The 11,727-nt window shown below is 45.6% G+C and overlaps 1 protein-coding gene across 1 annotated transcript in view; it reads left to right on the top strand.

Annotated features, from left to right (window-relative positions):
- The first annotated feature begins 258 nt into the window (after positions 1-258).
- mrps5 (mitochondrial ribosomal protein S5) overlaps positions 259-11,727 on the top strand; it is a 63,907-nt gene continuing 52,438 nt past the window's right edge. Inside the window, exons 1-3 of the mRNA XM_063191680.1 lie at positions 259-335; positions 1,215-1,355; positions 8,663-8,788. Coding sequence (XP_063047750.1) covers positions 287-335; positions 1,215-1,355; positions 8,663-8,788 — 316 coding nt within the window. The 5' untranslated portion in view covers positions 259-286. The remainder of the gene's footprint in view (positions 336-1,214; positions 1,356-8,662; positions 8,789-11,727) is intronic.

Here is an 11,727-nt window from a genome sequence, read left to right as displayed (position 1 = left end):
TTTTCTCATTTGCAATTGGGATGGTGAATGAAAAACAGTCCCTCAAAAGTTGTTGTGGCGAGGCTGACAGCTGGGAAACTGTATCGTTTTCTCCACGGAGGAGGGGCCAGGAGGCGGGGCGAGGAGACAAGCGCAAGTGGAGGAGGCAAGGTCGCATATTGGGATGCACCCATACTATGCACCAATAGTAGGCTAGTAGATCTGTGTGTTCATCCCAGCACGTATTTTCAAACAGGCACTTCACTAGACTACTTGTGATTGCCTTGAGGACCCGTACAGTTCAAAGATGGCGGCGGCCATTCGTGTGTGCTGTGCCCTCCGTGCATCATTTGGAGGTATTAATGTAGTACTTTTAGAGTTTCTGTTTTATATGTGACATTTTCTACTTGATTGTCATCTCTGCTATTTGAATAATATGTGAAAAGGGTTATGTCTGAGACTGTTTAAAGAGAGAAACACCTTGAGATGTCACGATGCTTTAGCCACTGCTAATAACATGTCATTCTCTGTCATAAGCGTAGGTCATAAAATACATAGAGCTGGCTAATTCTGCGAATAATAGCCTACATATTCAGCCACAAGTACGTTCTGTGCATAAGTAACGGAGACGATGTCTGTCAGAAAATGTATCATTAGCTAACGTTACTCAGCATTGCTGTCATTACCCGCAGTATCCTGTATCGCGTGGCAAAAACCCTTCTGATTGAGATCTGCATAGCGATATGAGCATGTTGCCCTCTCTACTCAACTCATGTAACTTAGGGTCCTGTCGTTTTTCACTCATCGTCACTCAGACATCGGAGGAAATAAGCCTGACATGCCCCTTTTGATGCATAATGATTCTGAAATGAATCTACATTAGACACTTCAGTTCAGTTAATCTTCTTGGTTTCCATCATGAGAGAGAGAGAGAGAGAGAGAGAGAGAGAGAGAGAGAGAGAGATGCATCGGTCGTTCACTCCTCGGTCTTAAAAATGCATCTCTATATGATGCTGCTGCAGCAATTGTGTTGCTCTAAAATAAATTGACACCAGCCAGCCGGCCAAATGCTGGTGAAATTTAAGTTTAGCTGGTAGAAAAAACAACTTGCTTGCCACTTTTACCTTTTAGTGAATGTGTGTGTGCTTGGCTTGTCAGATTAACGTCTACAAACCATTTTTTTCTGGTGACGGGGAAAAAAGCCCTGATTGTATGTACATTATTTTTCATGACAGGGTCACCATCTCTGAGAGTGATTGGCGGCACTGTGCAGCTTTCCCAGCTGACCACCAGGCCAAGCCCTTTACACTGGACATGCGCAGCACCTTCTGCAGTGGCATGGCAGCAGACCAGGCATGGGAGCTTCTTCAACAAATGTAAGTCTGCCTTCTCTAACTTGACTTGACTTTACTACCTCATTGTTCACAACACCCTATGTTGCACAAAAGCTGCACAATGTTCTCACCTAGATGATGTGCTTTCCAGTTGCTTTTTGTCCCCCTTGTTGTAGTATGGGGCACCTAAGTCACGCCCTTCTACTTCCGATCCATGGGGCTGTAGCTCTCAAAATTTCAAATGGGAGTAAATGGAGGGAGCCAAGCTAAATCCTCATCCTGTTGGGCATGTGCTCCGGATTTCACATCAAGTCAAGTCAAGTCAAGTCACGTCAAGTCAAGTCAAGTCAAGTCAAGTCAAGTCAAGTCAAGTCGGTTTTATTGTCAATTTCTTTACATGCACTGGTCATACAAAGAATTTGAAATTACATTTCTTGCTTTCCCATACAGACATAGACTAATCTAGGTAAGGACATAGACAGTATAGACATAGACAGTACTTATACATGGACTTAAGACAGTATGGACATAGACAGTGCTCATACAGACATTTAAAGTGCAAGACTGGACAACAGAAGACTTGTAGAGAACATACATTAAGAGGTCATTGTTGTTGTGGTTTTTTTTGTTTTTTTTTTGTGCTTTTCCTAAAGAGTCCTTTATAGCGTTCTGACGATTAGTAGTAATAGTAGCATTTTGAAGAAAAATAAATATTAAAAAGGTCTATCAAGTACAACAGCAGCTGTGTGTGTGTGTGTGTGTGTGTGTGTGTGTGTGTGTGTGTGTGTGTGTGTGTGTGTGTGTGTGTGTGTGTGTGTGTGTGATGGAAGTGAATATGATGGAAGTGAATTTTAAAGGTTTAGATTTAGAAGACCACTCATTTTTGGCACGCAGGAAAGGTTATTTTAGTTTTTGTGCAAAACTGTGTTAGAGACTACAACTCGCGCTTTGCGCATTTGACGTGAACCTAGGCACAGCCAGCCCTAACGCTGCACCGCGGCTGAAGTGACTGCTGGTCAGACATGCAACTTCTGTAGTGTAGTCCAAATAATTACATATTTTTATATGTTATATACAATCGTGTGGCGAAATCGCTTGTCGTTACCCCATGTACACTGCACGATGCGAGACTCACGATTAACCTGCGATTGAGCAAGAAATCGGCCCGACTCTCAAAAAGTCGTGCGAGTGCCAAATCGGGGCACAATCGGGGCAAAAGTGGCACAGTATAAGCCCAGCTTTAGGAGACTGAACTTCAGCTCACTCCTTTGCATTGAGTGGGCGAAATTTGAATCATCTTCCTGTACAAGAAGATGTTTGTTACCACTCTGGAAGTTGATCACATATAGGGCTGGATAGTTTACTGGTCTGAGGTGCATAGATGATATACAATGAGAGGGAACTATATCTCTGTGGCGGTTCCATATGTACTTGCATACGTCATGCAGATAATTGGAGCTTGCGATGCTTCATTATGCATTAACACAAATGATTAGGTAAGCTTAAGTTACTCTTTTTTTCCAAGCTGTTTTTCAATGTGGAGTTGAGACGGAAGATTGGCCAGTCTGTAGTCAGTTCACAGGTCTTGTAATCAGGGTGTGTTTTGTCAAAATAAATAAATAAACAGAGGGTAGTGATGCTTTACAGATTTTAAGCAATATCAATGTTGTTACATTACACCGAGAATGAAATCATGTATAAGAAGTAGAGATATCAGAACCACAGACACACAGACAAATTGCACTCTGTTTGTAATAAATAGTTATAATAATGTTACACATGATTGTGACTGGCTGTGCTGCCTGGCCTGAGTGGGTGTGGAAAAGCAGATGAACAAATGCAAGGTCATTTGCGGATATGCGGGTAATTCGCCACAAGCAGATGAATGTCCATAACACTGCTGATGTCAAACTTGTTTTTTCCTGTCTGTCATCTGACTTGCATAAGGCTTCTTCAATATTGACTTTGCAAAATGATGTCGGCTCAGCCTACATCCAAAGAAATTGCCCTGGACTAATGCTAGTGTCACGATGCCTACACGGATAGCATCTATTTAAAGCAATCAACGGAGGCATTAGGGAGTGTTTGAAAGATCACTTTAATTTAGTCTGCTTTGTTTTTTAGCTCCGAAACTTTAAACTGCAGTCACCGACGTAACAAATGCTGCCCATCCTCAGCCCGGCCTCTTCATATTTCAAACAGGTGGACCATGTTGCATTGTGGCACTGCGGAATTTTCAGCCACTTTTAAAAGAATGCTATAGACAGTCTCTTTTATCAAACGCCCCCAGCTCTGTATAAACTAATAGCCACAGCACATATGTATTAATAAGATGTATGCCAAAAGAGCTTAATCAGTCTTACCATATGGCCCTGAGTTTAATTTAATACTGCAGTGCATTGCGCTGCTTCTTTCTCCCGCTTGACGTTGAGGCCAATGATTGTATATATTAATATCTATTGATATAACGTCTCTGGCTTCACTAAGTCCGGACTGGAGCCCTAAGCTAGCCAAACGTTCCCTCAGTGTTCTTGGCCCATAAGTCAACACATGCGATGACCTCAGTCGAACCGCTACGTAGTGCTGTTGCCTTATGTGAACCGTTATGGAGAGGAAATGCATTACTCAATCTACAGGTGTGATCTAAAGCCTGCGTCTAAAAGGAGTTTCTTACTACGGGCCAGGAAACTGTAGGACGCGAAATCAAGAAATGAGTTACTGTCCAGAAAGGAATCTGCCAGAATGCTCTGCGTTGCACCATCCATTCATTACATGCCTAAAAGGTGGAATTGAACACTTCATGCAGCTCTTGGCTTACATAAATATCCCTGATTCATGGCTTGTCATGCACTCAGAGCCAGGAAACAGTGCTGTGTGTGAGAGAGAGAGAGATTACTTCATTCTTGTCTGCATCTCACACGTGTGCAAATTCACATGTATGCATCCATTGGTTGTGTGTGTGTGTGTGTGTGTGAGTGTGTAAGTGAGTGTGTAAGTGAGTGTGTAAGTGAGTGAGTGAGTGAGTGAGTGAGTGAGTGAGTGAGTGAGTGAGTGAGTGAGTGAGTGAGTGAGTGAGTGAGTGAGTGAGTGAGTGAGTGAGTGAGTGAGTGAGTGAGTGAGTGAGTGTGTGTGTGTGTGTGTGTGTGTGTGTGTGTGTGTGTGTGTGTGTGTGTGTGTGTGTGTGTGTGTGTGTGTGTGTGTGTGTGTGTGTGTGTGTGTGTGTGTGTGTGTGTGTGTGTGTGTGTGTGTGTGACAGTGCTGCCAGGCAGGGCTTGACATTAACGTTTTCGCTTGCCGGCCACTGTGGCTAGTTGTTTTCCCAAGTCACTAGCCATCCAGCTATTCTACTAGCCACAATTTTTTTTTATCATGACGCTGTATATCTAACCTGAGAAAATGAGGTGCTTAAAGCAAGAAGATGAGTGCATGGGTTTCTACATGGAAATAAAACAAACAAATAGAAACTGAGTAACTGAGCTTTATCTCGAACTTAAATGTAAACAATTGATACACGAGGGGCAAAGCGCAGAATATACACTATTTGATATGTCATACCATAGAATAAGCTTGGTTCTACCTGCCAAATTGGCTAGTGACACAGAAATTGTTACCAGCCTCAGGCAAATTTTACCAGCATTTGGCCGGTTGGCAGGTGCCAGTGTCAAGCCCTGCTGCCAGGTGTCATTACGGCCCTGTGCACCGCTTTCTTGTCACCTTGGCCGTGATGCTTCATTAGGAGAGGAGAGGCCCTTCCCAGTCGGACTCCGCGGTGCCCTAATTAAAAGCTCAGCGCACACATCGGCCATCAGACCGCACCTCGCGTCTCCTCTCCTCTCCTCCCGACACAACACTGCATTAAAGACACACACAAACACCGTCTCACACACACACACAGACACACACATACACATACGCACACGCACACACACACACACACACACACGACACACACACACACACACAGTCTCCTCTCCTCCCGATGCAACACTGCTTTAAAGACACACACATACATCGTCTTCTCTCCTCCTGACACAGCACTGAATAGAGGAGAAGGATACAGTAATATAACACAGGAAGGCAGGGCATTAAAGACGGACACACGCGCGCCGCACACACACACACGCACGCGCACGGGCACGGGCACGGGCACGCACACGCACATGCACATGCACACGCACACTAAATTAGTGCAAGGGTGTTCCTAAAAACAAAACCATAGCTTTTAAGAGGTCATTCAAAGGGATCACATAGACACTGAGATATGCAGGTCCTAGTTGCATTTTTGTCCTTTTCATTGTGCATTCAGATGCATTTAGAACATCCAGGGCTGTCTTTTTTTATATGATGCTGACTTTGGAGAAGGTTTGTGTTTTTGAAGTGTGTGTGTGTGTGTGTGTGTGTGTGTGTGTGTGTGTGTGTGTGTGTGTGTGTGTGTGTGTGTGTGTGTGTGTGTGTGTGTGTGTGTGTGTGTGTAGTGAGTTAACCAGTGTGCTGTGTTGCCAGTGACTGCATTGTCCTGCCTCGACAGTGTGTTTGTGTGTTTGAGCGTGTGTGTGTGTGTGTGTAGTGATTTAACCAGTGTGTGTGTTGTGTCCCCAGTGACTGTGTGCGTGCGTGCGTGTGTAGTGTTATAACCAGTGTGTGTGTGTTGTGTTTCCAGTGACGGCGGATGAGCTGTGGCGGCTGTGTGTGTGTGTGTGTGTGTGTGTGTGTGTGTGTGTGTGTGTGTGTGTGTGTGTGTGTGTGTGTGTGTGTGTGTGTGTGTGTGTGTGTGTGTGTCCATGTGTGTGTGTAGTGAGGTAACCAGTGTGTGTGTGTTGTGTCCCCAGTGCAGAGGTCGCGTTAACCGACAAATGTCCGTCATTGACGGATTTTTTTGAAGGATGACGGAAAAATCTGAAGCCTGTCCGTCATTTTGACGGATCAATATTCAGGGTGATGATAAATAAATTACAAGTTTAAGTAGGCCTACACCTCTATCGAGTAGAGCAAATATGCATTTCAATTAGGCATAGTTATCATCAGCGCAGATAATTTCTTGCTACTATCGTCCGCCTCTCTCCCTCTCTCCCTGCTTCTCATAGTCTACCATGCGCAGCAGCTGGGCTGTGCGGCTGGCTGCAGCAGAGCGCGCGCCTCTGCGCGTTCTCCAAATAATGAATTAAAATAAAGAAGACGTTGCCACCATCCACGTGTGACTTCGATTAATTTAAGATTTAGAACTATTTGTAGACCTAGGCCTACTAGGCCTACATTTACCGACTATCTGGTTTTCTGCCAATTCTCCCTCCCTCATCTATCGTCCTTCGTTTCATAACTCCTCGCTAGAAACAAACAAATATGCGAATAGCATGTTTGCTAGCCAGAACCACTCAAAGGCAACGCTGGTTTAAAACGGCTTCATAAACTAAATAATAAAAACGACGGCTATTCAAGAGCCAAAATATTATCAGGTAACGCTGGCAAACGTTGCCAGTAACGGCTATCCTTCTCTCATTTCGATAGCTGGTCCACCCATTATTATTTTTATTTAGGCTATTTCAGACAACTTCAGACAACTACCGCGCACCCAGAGCCAGCCGATGGGGCTACATGGGCTATAGAGTGGCTGCCTTTACCGTCGCTGGCTTTTTTCAACAAAGTTTTGCGAAATCTGATCGTCTTCCTGTTGTAGGCTTCAGTGCCTTTGTCGCCTGCCTGGGCTAAACCTTTCTGCAAGACGGCTTTCCTTTCCATCGTGCATGTGAAGCCCAACGCGAATATTATTTAACACTGCGCCTTTGTATTACAATCGGTGCATTAATCGGAGCAAAAAGAGTGACTGACAGCTGTTGGATAAAGCCCTGCACGCGTCTTTTAAAAAAGTGCTTGTGGTGACCATAGCGCTTGAACACTGAATCAGACGCGCGTCAGTGAGATATATCTGCAGCTTTTTAAACAGTGCAATGAGAGGGGCAGAGAGAGAAAGTGGACAGCAAAATGGACTCTAGAACTATCCTCAAAGTTGGAGAATGAATGTCGAGTGAAAGGGGATGTTCACAGCGCTTTACTCTCAATTGGCCGCACGTGTTGTTCCTAGTGCGGGGTCGCGACCCCCCACATTGAGAAAGGAGGTGACGAATTTTAAAAATGGGCGATGACGGATTTTTTTCGACCCTGTCCGTCAAAATGACGGACTGTGAAAAAGTCTAGCGCAACCTCTGAGTGGCTGGTAAGCTGTGTGTGTGTGTGTGTGTGTGTGTGTGTGTGTGTGTGTGTGTGTGTGTGTGTGTGTGTGTGTGTGTGTGTGTGTGTGTGTGTGTGTGTGTGTGTGTGTGTGTGTGTGTGTGTGTGTGTGTGTGTGTGTGTGTGTGTGTGTGGGAGGAGATGCCACTTGTATCCCTGAAATAGGCTTCAGGCCAGTATAACTTTTGCATTTATGTAGAAGACACATTATTGCTACTTTAATATTGTTTGGGGCGCTGTATTGTTTCTCAATAATTATTGGTCCTCCCAAATAAAATAATCAAAGTGTGTGTGTGTGTGTGTGTGTGTGTGTGTGTGTGTGTGTGTGTGTGTGTGTGTGTGTGTGTGTGTGTGTGTGTGTGTGTGTGTGTGTGTGTGTGTGTAGTGTTATAACGTGTGTGTGTGTGTGTGTTAGAGCATGACACAGGAGTGGATTTTCACTCCCGTCCCATCCCGGTCCCAGAAAAAAAATCCCATCCCGGACTGGAGTAAAAGAAACAAATCCCATCCCGTCCACTCCTGAAAAGAATGTTTCCCAATCCTGCCCACTCCCACTCAAAATCAATCCCACTCCCATTTCATAGGCTTTTATAATGAAAAAATAAGCGAGCATTCCCGCTCTCATTCATTTTTATTCCCACTCCTGCCCGCTCCCATTCATCTTTATTCCCGCTCCTGCCCACTCCCCTTTATCTCTAAAATTTTGACTCCCATCCCGGGGGAATCCCGCAGGACCCGCGGGACCCACAGGAATTCCTGAAAAATGTCATCCTCTAGTGTGTGTGTGTGTGTGTGTGTGTGTGTGTGTGTGTGTGTGTGTGTGTGTGTGTGTGTGTGTGTGTGTGTGTGTAGTGAGTTAACCAGTGAGTGTTGTGTCCCCAGTGACTGCTGGTAAGCTGTGTGTGTGTGTGTGTGTGTGTGTGTGTGTGTGTGTGTGTGTGTGTGTGTGTGTGTGTGTGTGTGTGTGTGTGTGTGTGTGTGTGTGTGTGTGTGTGTGTGTGTGTGTGTGTCCGTCCGTCCGTGTGTGTAGTGTTATAACCTGTGTGTGTGTGTCCGTGTGTGTGTAGTGAGTTAACCAGTGTGTGTGTAGTGAGTTAACCAGTGTGTGTGTGTTGTGTTTCCAGTGACGGCTGATGAGCTGTGGCGTGGCGTGCTGGCGGAGACGGGAGCGGGGGCCAGGAAGGGCCGCGGGAAGAGAGCCAAGCGCAAAGTCAAGAAGGACCTCAACAGAGGACAGAGCCTTGGAGAGGGTAAGGCACACACACACACACACACACACACACACACACACACACACACACACACACCTGAACAGAGGACAGAGCCTTGGAGAGGGTAAGGCACACACACACACACACACACACACACACACACACACACACACACACACACACACACACACACACACACACACACACACACACACACTTAATTCAGCTTGCTTTGGAGGGGTCAAATCAGGACATCAGCTTCTGCCACTCATGAAATCAATACTAAGCCAGCCAGACTGAAAATGCTCCAAAAAACACATTTTACATTGAACATTTTAACTGAACCGTAACAAAGGACAGTCAAAGTTAAAGGGGGGGTACGATCGTTTCGGGACCAGATTGATCCATATTGCAAGTAAACAAAAATGGGTTCCGTATTCCGTATTGCATTGACAACAATGTAACTCAATGAAGACCTCCTGAAGACCTATGAAGGCCTCCTTCTCAACGCCCCCCCCTGTTGAGACTATACAATGAAAGTGCATAAGACCAAGATCATCTCAATGGAGCTTTGTGCTTGTCACTGTCTTAAGGTAAAAATAGAGGCTGGGTAGATTATACCCGTTGTGAAGTTGTCAGAATGTATAGATCCATGTGATGATTTGCTGGTAGGCATGGAATCAAGGGAAAAAAATAATAAAATACGGGTAACAAAAAAGGGAAGCTAGCTAGCGCACTTGGAGAACAAAACGATCACCTCGTTGTCTTGGGGACACTCCTGGCGTCTCTACTGTCATGATTAATGGTACTCTGTTCCGGTTCCCAAGAGGGACAGCACAGTATATGTTAGAGCTGTAACGATACACTCAACTCACGATTTGGTTGTATCACGATTTTTGACCTACGGATCGATACAACCTATGCTTTTTAAACTGTATCTTTTTAAATGAATGAATTGGCCTTTTTCATATTTGTCAACATCATAGAGTAAAATTATGGACACTTCACATATCACAACATGTCATGTGGTTGTTCTCTGGATTGACGGGTAACAAATCTTTGATAGGGCGTGTCTCGATACTGCCTTCCTGCATCACAATACAGTATCACATCAATCAATATCGCAAATTCTCAGTTCGATACTATATTGTTACAGACCTAGTATATGTTGTAGTGAAAAAATGAGGTCTTTTGAGGTGAGCGTGAATGAGAACACTAACAAATACTCGTCCTGTTGTCGCTCCAAATGTTGCATTTTTTTTTTTTGCTGAGGCTGCACAAGTCTTGTTTCTCGTCTTTGTCCGTCTATCTGTCTCCTTGTTATTTAGTTTGTCTTTCTCTCTCCTTCTTAAATTCTTGCTTTCTTTACATTTCTTTCTCTTTCTCTCTCCTCTCTCTCTCTCTCTCTCTCTCTCTCTCTCTCTCTCTCTCTCTCTCTCTCTCTCTCTCTCTCTCTCTCTCTCTCTCTCTCTCCCCTCTCATGTTACTCCACCACAATCAGCGCATCCCATCATGATCACCCCCCCCCCCACACACACACACACACACACTCACCCACACCCCCCATCACAATTACCCCCTTTCCCTTCCCCTCCTCCTCCTTCCCCCGTCCCAATTCATCTCCTATGTTAACGGCTCATCACTGTAACACTGCTCTCATCAGCTCCGACAAAGTTCCATTCCATTGTTGTCAATATAACCCCACACACCGGCGCCGATGTCCGCGGACAGTCGCGGATGTCTGCTAGCGATTAGAGACGAGTTCTATTTTGTCGTAGTAGCCGCCCATTGACTATCCATGCTGTGTGTGTTCGTGTGAAATTGGGTTTGTGGAGGTCGGAATTGTGTCAGAAGTGAGAGTGCTCCGCAGTGCTGTCGGAACCGATGTACGGAGGCCCCTAACACTGCTCTCTCTTCCTCTCCTTATCTGCTCTGCCCTGCCCTGTCTGGGGCTAAGCTTCCCCCCTTATTCTAATCACCCACCATCCCTCTTCCATCTGTGTGTGTGTGTGTGTGTGTGTGTGTGTGTGTGTGTGTGTGTGTGTGTGTGTGTGTGTGTGTGTGTGTGTGTGTGTGTGTGTGTGTGTGTGTGTGTGTTCGTGTGTGTTCGTGTGTGTTCGTGTGTGTTCGTGTGTTCGTGTGTTCGTGTGTGTGCGTGTGTGTGCGTGTGTGTGCGTGTGTGTGCGTGTGTGTGTGCGTGCGTGCGTGCGTGCGTGCGCGCGTGCGTGTTCGTGTGTGTGCATATACATGTATGTCTTGTCTGTCTGTGCGGAGGTCTTACTGTCCTTATCTGGCCTGTGCTGTCTGGGTCTACGCTTCCCCCACTTATGCAATCTGTGCCCAGGCATCATCCCTCTCCTTCTTCAAATTCTTGCTATCTTTACATTTCTTTACCTCTCTCTCTCTCTCTCTCTCTCTCTCTCTCTCTCTCTCTCTCTCCACACTCTCTCTCTCTCTCCTCTCCTCTCTCTCTCTCTCTCTCTCTCTCTCTCTCTCTCTCTCTCTCAAACTTTAAGCTTTTTGATTTGTTTTCATCCCTCTCATTGCTCGCTTGCTCTCTCTCTCTCTCTCTCTCTCTCTCTCTCTCTCTCTCTCTCTCTCTCTCTCTCCCTCTCCTCTCTATTTATCTCTCTCTCTCTCTCTCTCTCTCTCTCTCTCTCTCTCTCTCTCTCTCCCACACCCATGTCTGCCTCCAACTCTCTCACCTGTCCCCTCACTCACTCCACCACAGTAAGCACACCCCATCACGATTCATCTCCTATGTTAGCAGCCTGCTCATCACTTTAACACTGCTCCCTCTTCCTCCCCTTATCTGGCCTGTCTGGCTCTGAGCTTCCCCCACTTAGCCAATCTGTGTCCAGGCATCATGACCTTAATTGACCCAAAGCCTCCGCTACTCTGTTAGCCCTCTTTAAGTAATCAAACACCCATCTGTCTCATCAAACCACTGCCCTCCATCACACTTTGTCTCTTTCCAC

Source organism: Engraulis encrasicolus, chromosome 24 (assembly GCF_034702125.1).
Source record: "Engraulis encrasicolus isolate BLACKSEA-1 chromosome 24, IST_EnEncr_1.0, whole genome shotgun sequence".
Classification (NCBI taxonomy): domain Eukaryota; kingdom Metazoa; phylum Chordata; class Actinopteri; order Clupeiformes; family Engraulidae; genus Engraulis; species Engraulis encrasicolus.
The sequence above is the reverse complement of the archived record's forward strand: the minus strand, read 5'-3'. Positions and strand labels throughout refer to the sequence as shown.